The sequence below is a fragment of the Pyxicephalus adspersus genome, chromosome 1 (genome assembly GCF_032062135.1).
Source record: "Pyxicephalus adspersus chromosome 1, UCB_Pads_2.0, whole genome shotgun sequence".
In the NCBI taxonomy this organism is placed as follows: Eukaryota; Metazoa; Chordata; class Amphibia; order Anura; family Pyxicephalidae; genus Pyxicephalus; species Pyxicephalus adspersus.
In genome coordinates this window covers 33951527-33978995 of record NC_092858.1, presented here as the reverse complement: position 1 = coordinate 33978995, position 27469 = coordinate 33951527, and the positions used below count along the sequence as shown (strand labels likewise).

The window sequence follows — 27469 nt, the reverse complement described above, 5'->3', positions numbered from 1 at the left end:
ATGATATATTAGTTGAGATCCAATCTGTATATAGCAGTTCCTGTATATAGAGCTGTGTGGATGTGGTGTTCTTTTGCTTTTTCTAATTGTGAATTGCATTAAACATACTGTATTATAGTGTGTGCACTGCAGATATTTTCAGAGCCAACATCACCCTATAGAATATTTTTGATCCGTTAAAGGCTGTATACAGACCTAAAAGACCCTATTAAATTACTTTTTTTTTGTGTTCATGTTTATTACTAAATGTTTGATTTTTTCATGTTGTCACCCTTTATACACAAAACATTTTGATTTGTTCCGGTACCTCAGTTGAAACCAATTATTTAACCAAATATATTGTTTATGGCCACAATTGCATAAGATACACTGCACTCAAAGTGTAAAATGTATTTTTTAAATACTTAAACAGTCTGAAGACAATAAAGGAGTCACTTGAAGTGGATAAGGAGGAGCTAAAACAGCGACTTGCAGAGGCTGCTTCTGAGAATGGGCGCTCCAAGGTATGTACAGTTTCCTAATTACCTAGTGGTAATAATTGTGTTTTTGTTGTTTATTTCTAGTCACCCAGACCTTAGCAGGTACTTTTTTTTTTTTTTTTTTAACTTGACATGAACATTAATTGTTCCACTGATGATAAGTAACTTTAGACTACAGGAGTAACTTTTTTCTGCCCCATCCCTTGTGAATATAGAATTTAGTTGGACATTTCCAAGTAAAATAAACTGGGTACAGGTCTCCTGCGGTCAAGCACTTCCCCTGCACAGTACTCCAAACAAAAATGCTTTTTAGGGAACTCGAGTGTTCATTGGGGAACCATACAGGGGCTTGATGGACCACTGGAGACCCAGCCCACTGGGTTCTAAAAGTGTATTTTCTAATTGTTAATATTTTCTTGTAATAGGGAAAAATCATATCAGTGGACATGTAACTTTTAACTTTTTTATAATTTATATTATTAATTGAAATATCAGAGCTTTTGGTGCCATGATAACTTGGTGGCCTGTGTTTATGTAGTTACAGATTGATATTCTGCGTGAGAAGCTGCGGCGCACACAGGACATGCTTTCAAGTAATCAGCAGAAAGTAAAACTGTTAATTGAGGAGTTAGCTTCAACCGCTTCTTTGCGGGATCGCACCATCTCTGACCTGCACAAAAGCCGCCTTGAGTCAGCAGACCTTGCCCTCAAAGTGTCTGACTTAAGTTTCAGATATAAAGAAGGAATGGGACAGTGGTGGCAAGAGAAGACAGCACTGAACCAAAGCATTGAGGTAGACATGGTGCATTTTGATATGTTGCATAAAATATCCACCTCCAATAATTTAGTGGGTTATGAGTTTTTTTTCTTAGACATATTTTCTTGTTGCTTGTTTTGCATACCTCTTAGTAAGGTACTGACAGAGGTTCTACATTTTACCAATTCTATCCAAAACAAAAAAAAAGTTTTAACCTAACATCATACACTTTACCATATATGTAAACCCACATCTACAAATTAATATTAAAATTATGCCAATAGCATTTTGTAACTGAACACATGCATACTTTTATTTGTTGTTTTTTGATGTTATTGTGACTGCTGAGCCTCCATTTAGTCCCTCTTTACAGTGTGGGTAGGCAGTGTTCTGACATCATATATATATCGGGGAAGTGCAGTTTCTTTTATAATTTCCACTTCTAAAGTCCATTTAGACATCAAAGCTGTAGGAGCTGCCAACAATCAAGCCAGCAAGGCTTGAATGGGCAGCTTTTAAGCACAGCCACTCGACCACTGCTCGCAAAATAATCTTATAAAGGTTCACTTAAGATTTTATTTTTATTGTAGGCCAAAAGAGAACAGATTGTGATTATGAAAGCAGAAAAACTGACTTTGGAAAGCAATCTACAAGAAGAGAGGAACCAGCGACAGAATCTTCAGTGCAAACTAAACCAGGAGAAAGATGCGTGTCAGGTAACAGACATCTGTCCTGTCAGGGTATGATAACTGATACTGAGGTTAGGTTACTAATTCTAGACATACATCATGTTTTTTCTCTCATTGTAATTATAATTGAGTTCAATTGATAATTAATTTGTGATCAATTTGAGGTAACATCAACTTCTTTGATTAAAGATCTCAATTTTACTATAATATCTAATTGCAAGTTTAGAATAGCAAAAAGAAAAACACCAGTTCCATATCCATCATATAACATGAAGAGAGCAAACTGTATTACATTTTTATTTGTTTCTCTTATAAATGTAAAATTCCCAAAAACAAAATAATTCAAACCACATTCAAAGTAAAAGTAAAAAACATTAAAAAATTTCCTATGTACTAACAGTAAGAAATTATTTTTTGTTATTGAGCTACCAAATTAACCCCCAAAAATGCCAGAATGGTATACAAAATGTCCTTGTTACAGTACACAAAAGTTAACTAATAAAAGCCTTTTGAGATCAGCATGATCAGAGATATCTGATATTTCGACATTGGACTCTTTTGACTTTCTTCAGCAAGTTGAAGGCATTTGGTTCCAATGGAGTCTTGAGGATGACTGAGAAACTCTAATAAAATCAGTTATATAGGACAAAATTGGATCCACACATTAAACAGCCACCCAAGCCCCAAGGATTATATACTGAATATGCTAAATCCCATACAGAGTATCCCTGTCCCCTATTCACGTTAATAGAATGTACATAGAAAGTCCAAATGTTTTAATACTTCTCTCTACCCCCTACATTATGTATATTTAAAATAATAATTTCAACACTATAAGTGGTTTGGATGCCAATTGGTTGGTTACTAATCAGCAAAAATAAAAACACTGATTTATTTTCAGTCAACATTTTTCCAAAATATTGATTAAAAATATTGTATAATTGTACAATAGATCAAACCTATTGCAAAGTTTACGCTTAGCCTGGCAGTTAGATTCTGTTTCAAAACATTCTCCTCACTTCCTGTCCCAGGATCAATATAGGATGTGAGTGGGACTATTTTCAAAGCAAGAACAGATTTCCACATTAGAAGATTTCTGATCACCTTTTTTCTTTTTTTCCAGGGTAAACTAAACAGAAATGCTACAAAACAATAGGAACATATAAATACATTAATATGAAAAAATATCAACATTTTAATAAATACAATGATTGCATTGAAACATATACCAATAAACCTCTGGTTAAAACATTTATTTTTACTTAAAGTCCCTAGAGAATTACCGTGATCTCTGTGCTGGGGTGACCGGCATCATAGTATAATGAAGGAATATGAAACAAAAAAAGGTTTCCAAAACAGTATGTTGTATGTATGTATGTATATTTATAATATGAGCAGCAAACCTCTGAGATCTAAACCTTGTCTGATGAGAAGAAGCAGCTGCATGTTAATCCAAACCCTTTTTTTATTTCCTTCATAGTGTGTGGCAAGCTCTGATATAACAACTGTGACAAAAAATGGAAAAATAAAATATAATAAATAATAAAAAAATAGAAGACGCCAGACAGTCTGTGGCTTTTTTGTATTTGTATAATTAATTTTTTTTATCAATCTGTACAGGTTCAGTTGTCAGAAAGCAGGCGCGAGTTAAGCGAGTTGAAATCAGCTCTAAAAGTTGCACAGATGGAAAAGGAACAACTAAGAGAAGAAAACCAGGTAAGACATGAGCCAGCTCATTGCGTTCTGTACAAGCATATCACTTATTATACAGGTTAGCACTGTATATTGTTCCTCATCTTCCTTTCTCTCCTAGGTCTGTTCCTCTAGGTCTATCATGTCAGTCTTTTTAATGATTGAGACATTTATCACTAAACACTAACATGATACTTGTTCCTAAAATAGATTTATTTTTAGTTTAGTGTCCCCATATATAATTTATGTTTTGAAAATATTAAAATGTAGCTTTAGGCATAGTGCATCCAAATGAAAAAGATGAAGTAAATTATATAGAAGCTGCTTTTTCCTCTCCCAGTCCTGCTTTTAGAGATTACAAGCGCCTGATACCAAATCAAATAAAGGTACTTTTCTTTCATTAAAAAACATTTAAATATGATTTAGTGAACATAGACTTTCATCAATGAGTGTCTTTTTATATGCCTGGAGATCAGCTTTATTATTAATATTAATAAACAGGATTTTTATAGCGCCAACATATTACGCAGCGCTGTACATTAAATATGGGTTGCAAATGACAGACGAATACAGACAGTGACACAGAAGGAGAGAGGACCTTGCCCCGAAGAGCTTACAATCTTTAACTGCAAAACCTCTAATGGACTACAGTATTGCATGTTTTTCCTGAATTAAATTACAATTTCATTTACAGGAATAAAATGTGTTGGTGTTAAAGAGTTTTTATAACAAAACAGCTAGCCTAATAGAAGTAAATAATGATTCTGCTGAACCAATGTAGAGCTCAGGGGAACTGATGTTCTGAGCCTGCATTTTTTTTCCAGCATTATTTACCAGCTGCATATACACGTGCAATAATTGTTGTTGGAAATAATTTTTCATGATCCTTTCCAACGACAAAAGACTGAACAATGCATGAAGGAGCACTGTACATATAGCGCCTTTCTGCTGTACGGAGTGGGGAGTGGGGAGGGGGGTTAATGATAGCGCGGCACCCGGCTGCGCTCTCTCTCCCCTTTACTTCCAATACAATCTTTTGACGTTTGTGGATCCACCAGGACGGATCCATGAATGACGAGTGCTGTACACATGCCAGATTCTTGTCCAATATCAGCCCTGAGGCGATTATTGGATGAGAATGATTGACGTGTGTACCTAGCCTAAGTACAATTATTGATGTAATTATGACTTTTTATTATTATGTTTATTGTATAAATCATAAATATATTTTCAGCAGAGCATATAACAAATGTTCAAACTATACTAAGGAGTTCAACACTCCCTGACATATTCTTTAGAACTGAACTACATCCAAATAAATAACTAGAATTAGTGTAGCTCTCCATTCATTAATACATCATTAAATTTATGCTTTGCAGAGGCCAGTAAAACAAAGAAGGAGAAGCTGTTTAAGGAGGCAGTCATTTGTGTTGAGGTGCACATAACAGTATAGAATGGAATGTAAAGTTTACTTGTATTTATTCCACAGGAGTTGATGCAGTATATGAAGAGACTGGAGGAACGGCTAGATAATTTTGCTGATGAAAAATGGAGAGAAGACAAATTGGATAGAGAAGAAAGCAATCCTGGATTAGGTATGTCTTCTCCTACCAAAGTTTAGTTCTGGAACTCACAGTATGTTAAAAAAAAGTCAGCAGGTGAACCTAGTGCCATGTATGGCTTTTCGTTTGACACTATGAAAAATACTTGCTTCCCAGAAGTACTAAAGTTTTGTAAAAAATAAAATTACATGTACTTCACTCTTCATACTGTTTGCTATGTGTTTTTTTTAATCATGCTAGAGCACTTAATGAAGCAGTAATGCTTTCCATGAAGTATTAGGGAGGGTAAACTTTCCCATTCGCGCCTTCTTCAGCTAAAATTCTCTGTGTTATTGCGAACAGGACAGTGCTGAATACATCACATTGAATCTGTGTTAAATCTTTAGGTCAGCCATAGGTACAAGAAAGGAGTTGCATGTGCAGTCACGACCACCCTCAGTGTTGTCTTGTCTGGCAGGTCAATAAACCTAAATCTGCGTACAGACGTGCAATAATTATCGTTGGAAACTAATCACTAACAACCGTTCATCCGATAATTGTTAAGTGCACAACAACACAGATGAACGAGGATTGTCACTGGAAACGAACGACCGTCCCGGCGGATCCGATTGGGCGACGATTGTTTGCAATTGTGTGTCCGGTCCTTCAGTGATTGTGGATAGTTTTGCAGTACACTTTCTGCATCGTTCAAACGATCGGATCTAGCATGTGTACATAATTAGTGGATTATATTTGAATGATCGTATCGTTACAGCATGTACAGAATTGTGCACAATACGATCGTTCAAAATAATCATGCATAATCGTTAGTCAAATGTTTTCTAACAACAATTATTGCACGTGTGTACCTAGCTTAAGTGTTCTGCTTCCCTGACCTTTCTTGTTATTGTAATGACTGCTGGGCAGATAAAGTGCCCTGCCAGGCATACCAAGTGGCTGTTTATAACCAGGAAACAATAAACATGATTCCAGCAGGAAAACTTCTTATCTCAAGGACTGACCACCAACAAAAATGGACAATAATGAACGAGCACTAAAGTAAAAAGAGAACAATATAATTATAGTATGCAAAGCAAAAATAGGGGCAAATTGAACAAAAATGTAAAGGGACAAACTGATTGCCAGTGTAAAAGGCACACTGTCAGTGTAACAGTGTACACTTCCCACCAAAACAGAGGGCAAACTGACCACCATCATAACGGTACACTTAATCCTGATCGTTAACTTTTGTTAACCTTTAGAAGCTGTCTGTGCTGCCCATGAAAGGGAACCTGCCGTGTGCCCCTCTTCTTTTAAGTCCAAGGTAATGACGGATCCCTCTTTAGTATGGCACATGCATAATAAATGGATAATTGAAAAACAATTCTGTTGTCAATATTTAGACATTCCCTATCAACAGCCATTCTACTTACATTGTGGCATAGAAAATAGTAACATCTGTGACTATGTTTAGAGACATGCTGCTTGAAAAAATGCTAAAACATATTGGCTACTTACTATCTTTGTAAGCTTTGCTATCCTTTGTCAGTTTTCTCCCCTATTTTAGCCGGGTGCACCACCTGGCACCTTTCAATAACTACCCGGCACAATACAGGGGCCACCACCCCCCTACAGCTTAAAATAATAAGGGACGAATAGTGCTTTGCGTTGTTAGACATTGCAGTTCTGCTGTTACATGTGCACAGCCAATACTCAGCTGATGTTGTCTAGAGCTACCAATCAGAATCATTGAGCCCATTATTTTTCTACGTTACACATGCATTTCTGTTTTTTCAGTAAGTCTTCCAGAATCGGATGAGGAGTCTTCTGAAAACAGCAAATTTCCTATGCATGAAGACCCCTTTACAGTGATCTCGTCTATCGTGCCAATGTTTCTTCCTGAGTCTGCGAAGGTGGTGATCAATCAGCCAGCACCCATTGCATGCCAGCTACAACCGTTGCCTGAGGACAACTCGGACTCTGTAAGTTGAATATCTATACATATACAAAATATTATTATTTAATTTTTTTATATATAAAAAATATTAATATTTATTATTATTAATTTTAATATTATTATCACTATTAAAATATATTATAAATATAAAAAATAAAAAAATATTATTAATAAACAGTATTATTACAGTGCCAACATATTATGCAGCGCTGCATATTAAATAGGGGTTGTAAATGACAGACAGATAGACAGATACAGACAGTGACACAGGAGGAGGAGAGGACCCTGTTCTGAAAAGCTTACAATCTAAGAGGGAAGGAGGCAGCATACAATAGCAGGGTGGATATGGATTGGTCGGTGAGTAGTGGGGGGTTTTAAGACACAGGAGAAGACGGCTAGGCAAGTTTGAAAAAATGGGTTTTGAGTGCTCTTTTAAAGGAGCAGAAAGTAGGAGGAACCCGAATGAACAAGGAAGACCATTCCAGAGAGTCGGGGCACTTCTAGAAAAGTCTTGAAGCCATGCGTGTGATGAGGTTTATGAGTGAGGAAGTCATTAGCAGGTCCTCATTGGAGGAGCGAAGAGAGCGGCTAGGGGAGTATTTTTCTACCAGGTCAGAAAGGTAAGTGGGACAAGAACTGTGGAGGGGTTTGAAGGCAAAGCACAGGAGCTTGAATTTGAGCTCTTTGGGGCAGGGTCTAGTTTGCTGAGTTCTAATCTTAGTAAGATTGTTAAAGCCTCTGATTAACATTAACAGTGCAAACGTATAATTCCCATTGAATAATATATAAAGGTATTCATATTACTAGGCCTAAACTTTGGACAATCCATCAATAAAAATCTTTATTTTTGGCACTGTGTGAATACTCAATAATGATAAATATATGGCATATAGGGTACAGTGGTTGAAAGGAGTGTGTAACGTACAACATTACATATAGTGTACATAGTTTAGTGTTGTGAAAGTGTGCAGTTCTATACTCTGCTGCTGTTAACAGCTACACTCCCATGTCCTGCATTTACATGTTTCAACTCTACTTGGTCACGAAAGGGTTAGAGGCACAAGATCTTAGAGTAGTTTCTAGAATATGGAACTAGGGTGGTGGTTAGAGTGCAGGGATCAGGACTTTAAATCACACATTTAAAGCTTGCAGAGTGCAGTGGTCAGAAGTAGGTGTTCCAGCATATTGGTGATTACTGTGTCCCTTTATATTCAGCAGGTAATTTGCCCATGTTTAATGGTCCAGGTGCCCAGATGTTGTGATTCCATTGATAGTAGCCAGAGTTTAGCATACAAAAACTGTATCCATTTTGCGTTGCAGCTGATTTTCACATGGATATACATGTAAATATATGTCAATATAGTGACATTGCAGAAGACTTGGGAGACTGGCGATAGTACTGAAATGCACAGTAGTATTAATTGTTAAACAGGATTTATATAGCACCAACATATTGCACAACACTGTATATTAAATAGGGGATGCAAATGACAGACCGATACAGAGAGTGACACAGGAGGAAGGGAGGACCCTGTCCGAAGAGTTTACAATCTAGGAGGTGGGGGAAAATCACACAATAGGTAGGGGATAAATAACATTTTTCTTTTATTACTCGGTGGGCAGATTGAAGTTAAATTACTGACTGAAAACGCATAACTTGAGGTCACAGGCCTGGTTTTTCTATCTGGTAGAAATGTGTGGATTGAAAGACTGTATGAACAGAATTTCAAGCTGTTTGGCTGGTTAGATATTTTGCATATATGTACTTCAACTTTTTGCCCAGAGTTCAGCTTTGGGGTGCCTGTATACTTTCCAGATTTGCAAGCCTTATGACCTATATGTGGGAAGTGGGTTTTGGTAGAGTTAGGGTTGATTGTTGAGTGATAATATGTACACAATGTTCTCATTAGGAAGTACAGAGATTTTCCATACTTTCCCTGCTTAAGAATTTTACAAACAGAACTTTTATTGGGTGGTCTACAATGGGCTATGTTTCATTTTCTCCGTAAGAGATCATCTCATATATCGCCAATCTTTAATTGTACAGCTTGGCAGAAGGCAGCCACAGTTTCAGATGCTGTCCAGTTATTGTATCTCAACCTTTTGTCTCATATGTGGATTCTCCCGGGAAGCATTTTCCCTGTTACCTTTGACAGCTTAGCGATGCACTTTGTCAGTTTTACCATCAGAAACATGATTGTGTCTAAACTCCCCTCCATCACCCACCTACAATTATCACAAAGATAGTACACCCATGTAGTTTCAGATACATTAAAACTAACAAAGACCAAGACTGTGCAGAGGACGAGAGACAGCTAGCGGTCAGCTAGTCCCTGTGCGCCAAATTAAGCTTTTCTGCCATTAATGACGACTCAAAGTTCAGAACATTGTGTGTGAGATGTTGGGCTAAGCTCTGTGGACATCTCACATATTAGTCTTAATGGTCTGCAGGCTTCCTAATAGGCTTTATTAAAGTGAACCAGAACAACTTAAATGTTACCTTAGCCCCTTTGCTGACAGCAGTATAATCCTCTAATTATCTTTGAGCAGAGCAAGAATAAAAAATCGATAAAAACAAATACAAGACACTTTAACACTCTTTACAAATACATGTGAATGTTTAGTATTCTGTGTATGTTTTCTTTGAAGCTCTGACAGCTTCAAGTCCCTGGCAGGTCTTGGTTATTATATATGGCCATAGACCTGCCAACTGCTCAGCATTTATGCACCAGCTTGGAATTATAAATGGGGTTCTGGTGATCAGAAGAGGCTTTTAAATCAGTGAAACACCTTCAACCCTCAACAAACCTGGGATGGTGGCATCTTCTGGTGTTCCATAGACATTTTGTGACTCAATGTCCCATTTATAAAATGTGGGCTGCAGTATCCCACTGAGTTTTATTTGCATATTGCAGCAAAGAGAACTTTGTGATTGGTGTAGAGATCAGAATATTACTTCCTCATCTTAAATTCTCCAAGCAAGTAGAACAGTGATCAGCACCGTATTTAGTGGTAAATATAATTCCAAATCGGAGACAGCAGTGCCTTTTATCTCACACTAAAAATGTACATTGTGTGTTTCTAGTACATGAGTGTCCAGGCACCTCACTTAACAGGAAGTGCACTGCTGTACTGTTCAAGTACAATTAAAATTTCTGAATTTTCCCTATACCATAACAAATTTTTTTACTTTCCCATTCAAATTCTAACAGGTAAAAATACATTTCAAGCCAAAAATATGTATTCTACGCTCTATTATACATTCTATAATTATTGTTGTGAAATAAACATGTTAAATGATAATAATTATTTAAAAAACACTATTATCCTCCTAGCGATAATGCCGAGTGTGAGACGGACTGTATGGATTTTCCATGCAAAAAGCGTTAATCTCCTCAAAAATGCGGACACCAAATCAACCCTCGCTGCTGGTATAGAACAATATTTTAATGGAAATAAGGGCTCAGTAGCGCATACTTCCAGACACTGGGAGGCCCGTTAGGTGGTCGTTAAGGGACACAGTGCAGTGCTGAGTTCACGCATTAAATTGGATTCTAACTTACAATGTGTCCTCACAGTGCAAGGGTTGCACACTGAAGAGGAAAAACTTGCTCGTAGACTGTCGCTGGGCCTCCTGAGAGAGGGGACCTCCCTCCTTTTTTAAATTGCGGGCTCTGGAGCTGAGGAAGGTCAGCTGGATGATGCAGCGTACTGGTCAATTATTTTATCACAAAGGTTATTAGGCCGGTTAGGCTTTGGGATGGTAAATGGGGGAAGCACAAAATTACCCCCTCCCCCTTGCCAATCGGGAATAATTAGGGGTTAGTGAGATATGATCCGTCCCATATAGCGTTTTGGTTTGAAACATTTTATACCCAGCTTTACCAAACGGTGGATCAAGCTCGGGGCTCCCTTGGGCCATCCTTGCAGACAAAAATAGATTCCAGAATTGGACTTGCCTCAGTTTAAGAAGGAATATCTTGGGCAGCTTAACAGCTCCATCACGGAGGAAGAAATATCTAAGGTGATATCTCAACTACCATCTAATAAAGCCCCTGGCCTGGACGGTTTGCCATACCTTTACTACAAAACCTTCTTGCCTGACCTACTTCCATATTTGGTGGAATTGTTCAATGATTTTATGAAAGGAAAGCCAACACCTTCCTCTATGCTATGCTTTCATATCACCGTTATACCCAAACCAGGCAAGGATCCGATGGATTGTACGAATTATAGGCCCATAGTATTGTTGAACTTGGATCTGAAAATGTATATGAAGCTCCTGGTGAATAGGTTATCCATATTTTTCCCGTACCTCGTACACGGGGATCAAAAAGGTTTTAACCCTCATGCAAGTGATAACACCAGGAGGGTAATCAATGATATTGACATTCTCAACAAATGTAGGACCCCATTATTAGTCCTCAGCTTGGATGCAGAGAAGGCGTTTTACTGCCTCAGTTGGCTTTTCATGTTCTGCACACTTTATAGAATGGGTTTTTCAGGGCCCACTGTTCGGTCAGTCAAGTCTCTATACAGGTGTCCTACAGCCTCCATCAAACTCCCAAATGCATCTTCCACAATGTTCTCTATAAAAAATGGAACGCAACAAGGTTACCCTCTATCCCCCTTCTCTTTGCCTTGTGCATGAGCCTTTAGCTGCTAAGATCAGAGTCAATCCCAACATTCAGGTAGTCTCAGTACGAGGGTCATCTTATAAGGTTCCATTATATGCAGATGACATACTTCTTACTCTGAATGCTTTCTGCTTTGCGGGATTCCTACCCTTTTATGTGGCGTGAGCATTCTATTCGCTATCTAGGTAGATTACTGCTACATATATTCAGTTGTACTTACACAACTTTCCTCTGCTGTTTCAGGAGCTTCACACCCTCCTGGTTAAGTGGAAAACACATTCACTATTGTTATTGGCATGGATAGCATCTGTGAAAATGATGCTTATCCCTAAGTTAGTGTATTTGTTTGAGATTCTTCCTGTTAAGGTACCTGTGCAGGCCATGAAAAAATACAGGCAAGCTTTTTAAACTTCATCTGGGCACATAAACGGCATGAACTGGCTAAGTATATTGTTTGCGCTCTCAGAGAGGGGGACTGGGGGCTCCAGATCTGAACAAATATTATGTAGCAGCCCACCTCCGCTGTCTGCAGTTATGGACCTTGCTTGCACTGTCCATTATATGTAGGGAACTGGATTACTCCTGTCCACTCTAACGTGATGTTATGAAGTTGTTTTTGTTTTTTTAATATTATTGCATATGTGTTCACTCCCAGTAGCAATATTGTGCGTAACTATGTTTTTTTTTTAGATGTTTTTTTCTAATATCACTCTGTACAGAAGATTGTATGGATATTTTTACCGTGTAATGTTTAATCTATGTGTATATCTCCCATTGTTACCTGATCGATTTTGCTCACTTTATATGGTTTTATTCATCTTGTTCTTTATTTTGACCTTTTTTTTTCTATTTGTATATTTGAAAAATTGTTTAATAAAACCACAGTTTCACAAAAAAAACTTATTTAAAACTCTTTTTGGAAAGTTTCAGATATAAACGAACAGATGTAATACTGTATAACAAATATTTAGTTATAAAAGCCTGTTATAATAAATATCCTATTAGACATCTTTGTTACCAAAAAATATTAGGTACAACGCACAACAAAAACAATTTATAAAGCATGGCCCCATTATGCAGTTACATAAATGCGTTAAACCATGTGAATGAAAAATGACTTTTTGTAGGCACACCAGACAGTTATATTTTTTCCCAAAACCCAGCTTCTTTCACTTGATCCCTGTTTAAATAAATACATGTTTAAATAAATACATTTAATGTAAAAAATATCATTACATTTTAATTTCCTACAGGTATGTGAATACTTCTTTTTTTCACCAGTGGATCTTTAAGTTCTGTGGAGTGTTTAGTACACGCATGGTGTTGGCAGCTTCCAGCTGGAAGCAGAATCATTGATCTGTTCATACTGGCTTTGTTTTCTATCACCCATCTGTTCTGTAGTTTGTGCACATCATTTTTACAGCACACCATTCTATCATATCTCGCTATTTATATGTCTCCAGTGCGGGGCTTTACAACTGAAAATACCTGTCTAGCATTGTCACAGAAATATTCTTTCCAGTACTGCAGGTGCTCAGACCCTTCCTGTCTGCTCAGTCTGCTTCAATACACACCCAATATGCATGAACAAAGACACTATAAATCTGCAGAGTGGGGTTCGTGCTGGAAGTACCAGTCGTCAAGGGTCAAATGAAATGTACCTCCATGCCTTGTTAGTTTGCAGCTCCATTAAGCAGGTTATAGCAATTTATGATCACATACAGCACAGTAGCTGCAGCACATTTCTAATATATGTCTTTGTAACACTCGCTTGTCTGTCTAAGTGGCAGACGTGGAAAAAATGAACTTCCTGAGCTCCTACTGGGCCTTATTAATCAGAATGCCTGGGGGACACACTGTCTCAAAGCCATAGAAACCATTCCGAATCATTGTTTAGTCTGCAAGGTTCCTTTTCCTCAGCCGATTTAAATCTGATTTGGGGTCTTTGAAGCAGGACACACCAAGGTTTGGATAGATGGTCAGATCTCTCCCACCCAACGATAGATCTGTCTAGTCATTTAAGCTTAAAATGAATATCAATTTGACTTGGTGTTATTTCCTTTGTGATTTGCTTCATAGCTCCGAGTGTCGCATGCACTATTTAAAGGTTCATTTGAAGAGAAGATAACTGGTAATCAGTCATGCAGAGCTTTTCCAACATGTCAGAAAATCTTTATATACAGTAATGAGTTCTCCAGACACATTGAAGTGATCATTATCACTTTAATGCTAACCCTGCAGGACCCAGTCATTGTAAATGGCGCTCATATCTGTCTGATTTTGTGCTTTTATTAGGCGCTGTATCGGCTCTCAGAGACTTTTTCTTCCACTTGACACTTTGCAGGATGTGTTGTCTTTGGCAGCCAGTGGGGCTTCTACACATGTCACATTTGTTTACTGTTTTATTTGCTTACTTGTTTGATTACTTTTATTGATTATAGGATTACATTCAGCGCTGTGGGAACAAAAGTCTGACCTATTCATTATTTGTTGTGGATTGTGGAAGTCATTTAAGCCACAGATTGATCACTTGTCTGCTGAAGTAATGCTTCCTTCAGATATAGAATTCCTAAAATACTTCAGAATTTTATGACAGCCTCTTTACCGTCTACACCAGAGGGTCTTTCTGCATAATACGGGATCAGTCATGCCTTAAGAGGCAAAGTGCAGCCCCTGCGTGGTGACATATAACTTTTCATAATGGCACTTTCAGACAACACATTAGTAATTCCCCAAATGTGTCAACTGCTATAAAATTGTCAATGAAATGCACAGGTTCAAAGTCATCTACAGCCTCTGTTTTAGCCATATCTAATAAAACTCAGTCTTTGTCTTTAGAAAACTGGGCATTTCAGGTATTGAATTTTTTCTACTCACAGTGTAGCAACCTAGGGCTGTATCTATCTATGCTGGTTACGAAAATAATTTGGGACATCATTACCTCTCGAAAGAAGTTTATATTATACAAAAACAAGTAGTTAGGTTAATTGGCTCCCCCCCTCAAAAAAAAGATTGACTCTAATGATAACATATGACTATGGTAGGGACAATAAATTGTGAGCCCCTTTGAGGGACAGCTAGTGACATGAATATGGACTTTGTACAGCGCTGTGTAATAGGTTGGTGCTATATAAATACTGTTTATTATTATTATTATTATTAATAATAATAATAATAATATTATTATTAATATTATTTTCCTCATGTAACCCTGACAGAAGGGGATATGTTGGAAAGCAGCTGCAGTTTTGACTCTTACTTGTCAACATGTTGCTATACACAGGGCCAAACCCTTAGGGAAAGTTCAGCCCCACCTTCAGCCCCTGCACGGTTCCCAGCGGCTGGCACCTTGCTAGACACTCGGTCACTTACACCACAAAGCTGGGTCTTAAAGATCAGCAACTGCACATTTGACAACTGGCAGCAGTGAGCAGTACTGGTAATTCTGCCCCTATTCATTCCCAAAGGAGCTACCGAGGAGAGAAGCTACATGTTTGTCTCCTCCGAGAGAGTGGTTCACTGGCATGAGGAAGCGATAACTAAAAGTAATAACGTGTAAGGATTAAACCTACCGCTACCATCTAGCAGCAGAACTACTAATCATATACTTCAAATCATAGTATAACAGACAAAGGTTGTGGCATCTGTCTGTATAAACAGTATGCCACTACTTCTCATAGCAGTCCTATGTTCTTTTGAGAGTTCCTCAATCTTTGGCATTGGTAGTAGTTTTTATATAACTAGTTTTTTAGCTACTATCATCTTATCAGTTTCACAATATTCAAGCACAATGGCATCTTGTTCCATGGGGTCTCTGTGGTAATGGTCCCTGACATCCATGTTCTTGTCCTGGCAACAATGTCCCCACTTCTTATATATATATATATATATATATATACTATCCATTACATGTTTGCCTTGAGGCAATTCCGTAAATTGGCACATTTGGAACAGGTTGTTAGATGTTATCCCTTCTTCTGCAGCAATTTTTTCTCATTTCTTTCTTATAAACAGGTAGCTTTTGCATTTTTTTCCTCATGATGGTGACTTAAGTTGTGAAGCTGTACAAACCACTTATGATAAACATTTAGATTACATGGCCCTGTTGGTTCTCACAATTTTTTTTGGACGGAGGTTGTTGGCTGTTCAGCTTCTTCCTTCTGACAGGATAACAGATCCCAGTTTTGAATGTAATGACGTTCTGTTGTTTGCGTTGTTGTACAGATGGTGCTGAATGTTCATGATGTACCTGTTGGCACAAAGATGTTTTATCACTATTTGGGTTGATGTCTGCATGCAAAATCATGTAACCCTTTTGAGAATTGCTTTAGCTAACAAATATTCCTTCCTTTGCATTCTTTCTTTAGAAACATGTAGGCATGATATGCTTTCAATGATTTTGATGTGTTTTAGGTTGGGTTTAGCAGGTAAGCAGTTTTGGAGGTATGCAGGCTGTCATAATTTCTCGGGATGCTGTTATATCCATATAAAAAAGCATGTCAGTCTGCCAGCATGCCAAATTACACATAGGGCATTATACATTCTTTATACAGCACAGCACCATTTTGTTCTAGATAGTCAGGAACATAGTTTTTTGCTGCCTCTGAATAGATTGGCGTTCACAACTTGTGATGTTTATTGTTAGGATTTGCTGTTTCAGATCTATAAACACACATAGTTATAATCATTAATCGTTAGTAATCATTTCCAGTAACATTAGAACATTCATGCACTGCACAGAGCGGTTCTGTTCTATGGGGATAGGAGGGGAAAGGACAAACAAGAAGCACCCGGCTGAGTTCTCCCCAATAATAAGCAAATACTGTAGTTGTTGGATATACAGCTTTTTTTTCTTCTTTTGCCCTCTCATCTGTAGGTGGGTTTGGTCTGGGCTCTTGTATACATATCTATGCACCTTCTATTATAAGCAGCTGCCTCATGTTTTACTTCCAGCACTGGTACTCCTAGTTCTTGTTTGCTAACAAGGCATCTGAAAACTGTAAGTCGTCATCATGTTTGCTTACCTTTTTTGTTTTCTATTTTAGAAACTGAGCTGTATCTGCAGAAACTTTTAGTACATTGGCTGTAGCTAGGACCATAACCCGTTAGATAGCTGGTTTCCACAGTTATGGTTCTTGCCAGATGCTGAACACGTGACTGAGCGGGTCTTGTTTTATTGGAAACAACTGGAACCTAGAGATAGAAATATACTTCATATTAAGATTAGATGTTTACTGAGTGATATATGTCTAACCAGACCAGTAGACAGTTAATTAAATAGTAACAAACGCTACTACTATGGAGAATAAATAATTGATTATGATAAGGAAAACAAAAGCCTCTGCTCACTGTGAAAGTTTTGAAAGTTTATTTAGAAAAGACTGATACAAAGTAAAAGAGTAGAGAGAAAAGCAAACAAATAACACACGTGGAGACCTTCATTGCAGGTTGTAGAGGATATAACTTGATAGCCATATTAAAGGCTTATTTAAGCTAAAATTCTGAACTATTGCTTTCCAGAGGCTCCCAGGAATAAACATTTAGGCAAGGTTGCTTTACGATGATCTCTATTGTGTCTAGGCACAGCAGGCTGACTCCAAGACCTTTTATAAAGTCTCTTTTGTTATAAAAATATCCATGTTTATTCGGTGCACATATATTACAAAGAACCATTCAATCAATGTATCCCTGTCCCACGCCCAACCACTATTTAATGTCTGTGGCCTGCATTACTTTCTGTGGCATTGCATACACTGTGCCTGACAGAACTTGATGAAGGAAGGTACAGGTGATGTTAGAATAACGTGTTCCGTCCTCGCTTCAGAATAGGGCAGAGCAGAGCAGAGTTGCAGCCTGCACAGCAGTATAAATCCGCCTCTCTCCAGTGGGAGTAAAAGGGACTTTTACAGCCGGAGGCCATAAAGATGGCAGGCGAGGAGGGGGAAAGATGTACAGCATTGTCAGGACGCTTCAGAATCAATTTTCAGCATCATTAGATTCTTTTCTCCTGCAGTCAGACATAGGGAGAAAGACTGAGAGAGAAGAAGAATAGGGGTTTGGGGGAAGAGCAGGAGGAGGCAGCAGCATAATTTGCAAGTGTAATGGTTAAAATCAAAAATGGAAGTCTTTTCACGAGTGTTGCGAGGAAAGGGGGAGGAGAGGAGCAGGTTTAAAAGGAGAGAGAAGGCACCTTGAAAATATTACACATACCAACACGTGCTGGAATGCTAGGTTTCCTAGCCTTATAAAGCAGGGCCCAATGAGTATAATACTTTGTGTTTATAGAAATAGAAACAAATAGAACATAAGAAAATATGGAATATTGATTTATTTATGAAGTTTAACAATATCGTGTCTAGAACTCTCTATTATTTGTAATCTTTCATAAATAAGTTGCCTAGCTACAACATTCAGATCTGCATTGCAAAATCCTAATTCAAAAATGACAATTTGATAGACTGACATGAGGAGACTCTTTACTTTTCACTAAGCGACATAAGCTTGTCATACACAGTTCAGTTTAACTGATCAATCTTCTTCATATCTACCGATAACTAAAACAATAGCCTACTTGATTAGTTAAAGAGTGTGCGTTGTTAGGTAGATCTAAGAAGATTAAATTCAGATATTTGTGCAGCTTTAGGGCCACATTATACAATCGATCTTTGCCAATGACAGAAGTAGACAACAAGTTTTTCATTTAGTCACTAGCTTGTTTAACTAGCACTTACTCACTACAAGCTAAGAACAACTAAGAAGTTTGAAAACAACTTCCTCACCTTGGTGCTGAGAAACTCCTTGTCTGTTTATGGCTCTTTGGCTTAGTACGCACATGCAAAAATTGTTGTTGGAAAGGATCAGGAAAGAACTGCAAGATGCATGAACAAGCGCTGTACACACAGCACTGTTCTGCTCTATGGAGAGGGGAGGGGGGAGAATGATGGCGCTGCACTTTCTCCCATTTACTTTCATTATTATAGTTCATTGTCCATCGTCCGTGGATCCGCCAGGCGGTCATTGGAACCATGGATAACGAGCACTGTACACAATACAATACAGCCAATTAACAAAAACCATTGCAACGGTCTACCTAGCCTTAGATAGAGAAGAAGGCTTTATTAAAACAGAATGTATACTGCTGTAGAGGCATTTGTATCGCACACAATGGTGCAATGTGATGGAACACACAATACCATACATGCACACTAACGAGAAGAGTTCTGTTATTTTCTTGTAGCCCCTGTTTCTCCCCCTTTAGGCATCACTAGTGATTAAATGTTTCTATAGCAAGGTAATGAAGGGGTTTTGTCCTGCCTGCATAATTTGTGTTATTAATATTATAATTTTTAATAATAATAATATTAAACAGTAATTATATAGCCCCAACAAATTACGTAGCGCCATACATTAAATTGTGTTTTACATTCCGGATGTCTGCTCATAGCTCCAAGATTACACTTCCATCTTGGATGCTGGGAAGCCAACATCTGCATTCCCTATAAAGAAACCTTGTCTTAAAGATAAATAAAATATATAAAAGATATAACTTGGATACTCCCCTCTCCCACTGTTTGTTCCCTCAATTGGTGCAGTAATCAGGAAAAATTACCAAATGAAGACCCTTTTACACCACTACTTCTGGGTGCTGACTCCTACATCACTTTTTTATGCTTGATATGTGCTAAGTTATAAGAGGACAAGTAAACACAATTTTCATCCTAGAGAGTTGTCCCTTGACTAGGTTTCCCACTGGGGGAATTTCCTTCACCTATTGCTCTGTCCTAGGGACCGTTATTACCCGGTTAAATAAAGGGAATTTATCTCCCCAGCAGGGAAACAGTAAAAACTTGACAAGGATCCAATCCTTCTCTACCTTATTCTATATATTTTTTTTTTTTTGTAATAAATTTTTATTGAAATTTTCAAAACATACAAGTATCAAAAAGAAAACAGAAAAAAAACAATACCAATATTATTCATATTAGTTATACAAACATAAAATATCAAAACAAACAGTATAGACGAAAACTACACAAAAAAACAAAAAAGTGTACTCGAAGCTAGCAATACAAATAGGAAAGAGCAAACATTTATCATAATTTAAAGAGCCTTCAGTCAATATCAGGGGTGGTTTGATGATCCAACCAGGGTGTCCACACTTTATAAAATTTATGCATAGAGTCATTAGCCACAGCAGACATTTTTTCTAAGACCATGGTGTCTGACAACCCAGACAATACTATTTGAAAACTTAGAGAGGGTTTCCGCCAAGCTGTCGTTATTACCTGACGTGTAGCTAGAAAAATAAAGGAAATCAGTTTGCACTGACTTTTAGAGAAAGTAGGGCCTAATTTGTGGAGCAATGCAGTCCAAGGGTCCCTCCTGATAGTCACATGCAGAACTGATCGTATATAATTGAAAACCCGTATCCAGAGTTTTTTGACCACTGGGCAACCTTATTCTATATTTTAAAAAAATGCCACACATACATTTAGGCACTGTTGTAAAATTATTTTCAATGTCTGCAGTAGATATTTCTCTGCACATTTTGCTTAACAGCTAATGTCTGTGTGAACTGTAGCAAGCCATCCAATAGAGTAGAAAGACAATCACACTCTTGCTTAGTGGTTCTTTGCCTGAAATTAAAAGTCAGCTGCAATTTACACAGCGTCTGTTTCAATTTAGAAAGACTGTAACCTGCGTGGCCAACGTTATAGTCTGCATAAACCCACAATTTACCTTGCTGCTTTTGAACAGTCCCCTTGAAATGTTTTCAGATATACAGGATCCAATGTGAGCTCCCATATTTTCGATTATCCAAATTTAGCATGCATGGTTAGCATTGTCAATTACAGCCAAACCGATACCTTAAATCTGTATATAGCTAGCATTAGAGACATTGGATTTAACTTTTTTTGACCTGAGACTTCCTTTCAGTCATAAATCAGATAGAAACCTCCTCTGAAAGAATGAATCTAACAGTGGATAACAGTAATTCTAGTTTCTGATGCCTCAAACCAAGCCATAGTTATTACCCTGGTGCTGCAAGGTGAAAATGCTAGACACCATTCCGCTATTAATATTACACAGTATTTATTTAGCGCCATCATATTACGCAGCGCTGTACAAAGTCCATAGTCGTGTCACTAATTGTATCTCAAAGGGGCTCACAATTTAATGTCCCTACCATAGTCATATGTCTTTTATACAGTCTAAGGTCAATTTTGGGGGGAAGCCAATTAACTTCACTGCATGTTTTTAGGATGTGGGAGGAAACTCACGCAGACACGGGGAGAACCTGCAAACTCCTTGCAGATAGTGTCCTAACTATAGTGATAGAGATTTGAACCTGGGACCTAGCACTGCGAAGGCAGGAGTGCTACCTTGAGCCACCTGAACCACCGTGCTGCACCATTCTAATGCTGCTTATATTACTACCCTCATTTTTTATATCACATTTGATTTAAAAATATAGACAAAACTGCTCTTCTGGGCAGGGCTCTACCTCCTCCTGTGTCATTGGCCCTGATTTAATAAAGCTCTCCAAGGCTGAAGAGGATATCTTTCATCAGTGAAGCTGGGTGATCTAGAAAACCTGTAATGGATATGGTCCAGTATTCAAAATATCAAATCCAGCTAAATTCAGTCCAGGTTTGCTGCTTCACTGATGAAAGTGTATCCTCTCCAAGCCTTCTTTGTTATCTGTTTGTCATTTGCTACCCCTATTTCATTTACAGTGCTTCATAATATGTTGGTGCTATATAAATACTGTTTAATAATAACAATCATAAAACCACTTATGAAGTTGTGTATGGTTTCTATCTGAGATTTTGACATATTATTTTTTTCTTGCAGTGGTAACTTCTTTATCAAGTCGTGTAATGGCAGAATTAGGCTCTGGTGGAGCTGTGTCACTCTGCTGTCTAGAGAATATGAAATCAGAAGAAAGCAGAAACCACAATTCTTCAAAGGCTCTTACAAAAGCTTTTCATATTAATGGAACTTTAATCCTTACTGTGTCGGGACTCCTCTGTTATGCAATGCTTGGACCAGTAAGATATCGAGTAAGCTATTAATGTTATCTTTTCTATTAAACTTTTTAAGTCCCACCACATTTACATTAAACGCCTGTTCTGTCTGTTGCACTGCTTAGATACATGGATATTGTCCAGAAATATAAGGATATCCCTAAATTTTAGTGTTTCCTGACGTAGAAAGCACCTGAACTGTAGATGAATGTCTGACAGTAAAAAATGTGCCCAAAGCTTAGCATTATGGAGCAAGAATCAGATATATCCTTTTAGTATATGAAAAAGTTCTTTTTAGCAATAACATTGTAACAGAGGTAGATAATATTTAGTATAGGAGTAGTTAACAGTTTGTTATTGTTTAATAATATTTATGTTTGTATTCTTTATTATACATTTGTTTTGTGGATAATTGTGTGCACAGCACTAAGGAACATCGGCATTTTGCCATATGCTCCAGGATATTACTGACCGTGATAAATAAGAAAGGGGGGAGGTCTGTGGTATGCTGGATCTTAAAAGCAAAACTTTTAACAGACTATTAGATATGTTCATATTATTCCAAGTGTATCTATTTTTGCATTAAGAACAGGGCCTAAATAGCACAAAGTACACATTACTGTTCCACATTTGCAGTTTTATAGCTTAGGGTCAAGAAGAAGAAAAAACAGCTGCAGCTATGCTTGGTACAAAAAGTCTGTAAGAATAAATTGCTTGGCATAGTGAAACATTAAACATCAAATTAGAGTATATACAAAAACACTCTAAACTCAGGAAGTTGTTAGGACACAACAAGTTATGGCCATTTTAGGGGTTCGGGCAGTTAATCTGTTCAGTCATGGTCTTCGGTTCAGTATGGCAAGGAGTTTAAGGTTGCAGATTCCAGGTTAAACCCTGATCCAAACTAAGAACAGCTTTAAATAGGTAAAGCTCCTACAATGATGATAACACAAGGTGGGTAAGAATACACCTGTCAGACATTAGCATCGCTTATATTGCAGATGGTCTCCATTATCATTTTATAATATTTTCAAACTGCAAAAAAACTCAGGTGATGACTGTTGTTTAATGGACCTGTTTGTCTGCTTTGGATTTAAAATAGAATATGTTTAAACACTGTGATAAAAATTCAGCATATTATGGGACACATTTAGGAACGGTTGTGAAGCAGGCAAAATGTTCCTCTTTACACTACCATCAATCTGGCCGCTAGAACCAGAAAGCAGATACGAAGCAGAATAATACAGAACATAATCTATTCCCCTTATTGGGCAGGGTGGGGGTTGGACCTCACAAGGATGGGACATTCCTGTTAAATATGGGTCCTAACCTTTTTATGTACCACCTAATGTATCATTTTTAAAGTAGAAGATTAATATAACTGTAACTTTAAAAGTGAAACATTATTTTACATTTGGCGTGTAAGGTTTTTGTATATCTAGATCATTTTTTATAACCTGAATCCATATTTTTCTAGAAAAAAACTATGTTTGCTATGACCGTGTGTTAGCTTATGAACACATCCCTTAACAAATGAAATTGTGAGTTCTACGTGATAACTTTCTGTGTGTTCTTTCTTTTCCTGCATGCATGTTAAAATATTGAAGTTTTAGCCCTGTAGTTTTGTGTAGAGTAAATATTCGTAAAAACTCATCAATTCTAAGCTTAATAAAAGGAGGGATGGTCCACTTGGTATGATTTGAGGTGAGTACTGGGTACACTGGGTAGCCAAAACATTTAAACCACCTGTCTAATATTGTACAGGCCCCCAAAACAGCTCTCACCACAAGACTTCACCCGATTCATTACAATGACAGCCGTATACACATAACATCTTTGGCACTTATGTGCTTTGCTTTTTGTAATAACTGAATCTATACGTGTTCCTATCATGAATATAAAAAATGAGGTCAGGCATATTTTCAGATGTTTTTTTACATTTTTTATTGCTTTATGTAGAACACAAACTTCCAGCCATGGTAAATGACAAGATGAAAAATTACTGCATAGACCCTTTAGCTGGCAGTATAGGAAACGACTTTTAGTTTGATTCATTTAACCTCACGTTTGTTTATGTCCATGTTAGCATTTTTAGAGTATGGATCTCTGCGGAAATTATTATGTGCAAAATAAACAGAAAAAAACACATTACCAAATAGCAAAGTTATTGGAGCTGATAAAAGTGGAATTGTTTTCCAGATCAATATTAATATAGTCTAAGTAATAAAACTCCTAGTAAAAAAAATGCTAGTAAAACATTTGGGAGCACAGCTTGGAAAAGTCATTGGCAGCATATAAGGAACTTAGTATCTCGAACACATGCCTGCTAAAGCTTCATACAACTTAAGCCATTCTGTAGTTGTCCTTCCACTTAAGCCTTATGTCTCTGATTTTAGTGCTAAACCCCACTGACTTGGGTCCATGCAAAAAAAATAATGATACAATATGTACATTATAAAACTTGTACTGTTTCTTTGCTGTAATGACCAGCATGAGACAGATGGGATCAAGACATTAAGTAAAGTTCTTTTCAAGCAAGCTTAAGAAATATTTAACAATACTCCTAGGTAGGACTGGTAGTCTTATCCGTAGTTTGTGTTGTGAAACCTCTCAATACACCTCAGAAATGGTTCAAGTCATATTCTGTAAAGTTACTGCAACTTGTAGTTTGTGACCCATTCATAAAATGCAAGCTGTTGTGTGGAAGAGCAGTGATCCGTGCTGACCATAGCACATGATTGGAGGAGAGCCAGCAACATGACTGACAAACCCCATTTCAGGCTCTCCACACAACAAGCTATACTACTGCTATTTATATGGTCCCTTTAGTCTGAATTTTTAGAATGCTGCCCAGAATGAGCTCGGAAGTCACTAACTGCGTAAAATGTGTCTGTGAGTAAAGATTTAATATAATTGTCTATATGTTAGCTCATCTTTTCATTTTCCAATTAGAAATGATCATTAAAACCTGATTGGTTGTTATAGTATTGTCCATTTGTAGCCTCATTATAACCAATTTTTACAAAAAGAATACCTTCATATTTTTTTCCTAGTTAGCTCACAATACATTATATTCATCTCTAAACAAGTTTCCACTGTGACTGTTTGAAACAAAGAGAGAACTTGGCAGATAATTTATGCAGTGCCGTGATTAATCACTTTGGTAGAAAACATTGAGCTCCTTTTTGATTTACAGATACAGTAAATATGCCATAAAAATTCATACAGATTGTAAGTATGGGTCATCAATCCCTTCAGTGCTTTAATTAGCTAAGGGTTGTGCCATTCATTCCCCAGATGAGCAGAACAGTGTGTGCTGATGGCCTGATGACAAAGACCACAGGAACACCATAAAAAAAAACAGAAGAGTCCCATTGTCAAATAGAATATACTTGTATTGAGGAAACACTTATAGATCTTTCACTGCTGATTTATCCTGTGAACTGAGGATTGCAGAAGATAAGTGATCTTAGAGATAAGCAGCCAGCATAAATCCCACATTTACATAACCTTCTACAGAAAGACTGCCCAGGGTGATTTGACTGTTCTACAAATGATGCACACAAGTGGCATTTTCTAAATAAAAAAATAAACAGAGCTTATTCAGTATGCTGGAAAGAGCATTTCCAAGCACTATGAAAGGTACCTATGCTATAAAACAGTGGTCGCCAACCTTTTCAGTTCCGCGGACCACTAAAATCACCGGCTCATAACTGCGCATGTGCAGGGAGTTGGGTGTCACTCAAAGGGGGAGAAACCTCCCCCAGAATGACATCATTATGCCATACCCCGCTCACTCTCCCATCGAAGCCTGCAATGGGAGAGTGGGCGACACAGCCTGCCCTCTTCCTGGAGCCAGGGAACTGCACGGGGACATGGTCCGTGGCTCTGTACAGTGCGTCCTCCCAGTGGGGTCCTTCTCCTGACCCTGCTCGGGGGTGCGCCGGCCAGAGCTGGAGACCACCGGTTGGCGAACGCTGCTAAAAAAGATAACTTTGTTTCTGGTTTTTAACCAGGAGTACAGACATTTATTCATTTATTATTTACCAATTGCACTTGAATTGTAATTCCTCAGGATGATTAAGTTGAAGGTGAACGGTATCATTGCCATTCAGAGTAATGGTGTAGATGGTTGGGAGGAGGCTTCTGACCACGCATGCGCGGGGAGCCAGGTGTCAATCAAAGGGGGAGAAACCCCATAGTGATGTCATTGTGATATGGCCCCACCCACTCTCCCATTGCAGCTCTAAGCCCGCCCACTTCCTCTAGCCTGGGACATGTTCTACGGCTCTGGCCGGTGCGTCCCCCCAACAGAGTCCTTCTCCTGACCTCGCTCGGGGGTGCGCTGGCCAGAGCCGCGGACCACTGGTTGGCGACCGCTGCTTTGGATGAATATTGATTTAAAGATGTATTTCCAATCCCAACATTCCTATTAAGCACAAGCAACCCCAAACCTTTACATTTTCACCACCATGCTTTGCAGTTAATAGTAAGAAGCGCATGTGTTTGCTGTGGTACCTATGGGGTAATACTTGGGGATCAATACTTAGTGTTGATCATGGAACCTAAATGATATAAACAGGTCATTTGATATGTCAAGCAATAGCAAGCTCCTTCATTTTAACACAGATTACCGTTATTATGTAAGAGATACTTAGCATGGCCATTGACCTATGAATGTAAAGTACTATTATTATGTGCTACCTCATTTTCAGTCCCAAGCTTTCAGTACTTTTTATAAGCACATACCGGTACTAACACACTCAGTGATGTCAATTTTGACACATTTTGTGAGTGTTAAAGGTACTTAGTCCCTGGCCTCCTGCCCTCTCATAGATCCAAGACATTTTTCACAGGCCTTTACTATGCAATTTGTCAACCATAATTGAAGCCTATTATGATGTCAACAAGCCTGCAAACACCTTTATATTCACGCAGTGCCCAAGAGCTTTCACAGCAAGTGTCTGCGAATACATTACAACAAATATAACATAATGCATGGCGCTGTACACAGAACAGGGAGCTGGAGATCACAAACCTGCATACAAAACAAGTATAAAATTTGACTCCCTCTCACTTTATATATATATATATATATATATATATATCGTTTTCAGGTGCTCATGCAGGATTACATACTGCCCATTGTTTACTGATTTGTAATACATATTTTGTGATTATACAATGTAGTCAAACACACATACATACATATATATATATATATATATATATATATATATATACACATATAGCTAAAATGACACTAGTTAGCCGTGTGTGAGTTATGACTTTTTTGAAAATGGAAGCCTTCAGGGTGCTCTAATGCATACTAAGAGGATGAGGAACACATGGAAACCTTAGAAAGGGCTGTTACAGAAAAATGACAGGTATTTATAGCAAAACTACACTTAAACCAGACACAATTCTGTGGGTTGTTTGTTGCAGAACAGACAATGTCCCTCCTTCAATAAAATAAATATACCTTTATTTACAGTTTTTAATTAATCATACATTTCCTCACTCCATCATGGGAACCGCCGTCTTCATCAATTTCTTTTCTGGGTTCTGGACCAAAACCCAGAAAATCATCTTGATTGACGTGGTCATCTTGATTGACCTATACCCCGCACATACGTAGCTTAGTGTACATTGAAGAAAAGATTGCAAACAGACAGGTAAATATATTTAA

The 27469-nt window shown here is 37.8% G+C and overlaps 1 protein-coding gene across 1 annotated transcript in view; it reads left to right on the top strand.

Moving 5' to 3' along the window:
• CALCOCO1 (calcium binding and coiled-coil domain 1) overlaps window positions 1-24040 on the top strand; it is a gene marked incomplete in the record, with an annotated part of 37070 nt that extends 13030 nt beyond the window's left edge. The window contains 7 exon segments of the mRNA XM_072406191.1: window positions 413-503; window positions 1018-1272; window positions 1827-1952; window positions 3546-3641; window positions 5107-5212; window positions 6956-7140; window positions 21608-24040. Of these exon segments, the coding sequence (XP_072262292.1) occupies window positions 413-503; window positions 1018-1272; window positions 1827-1952; window positions 3546-3641; window positions 5107-5212; window positions 6956-7140; window positions 21608-21613 (865 nt within the window).
• Window positions 24041-27469: the final 3429 nt, after the last annotated feature.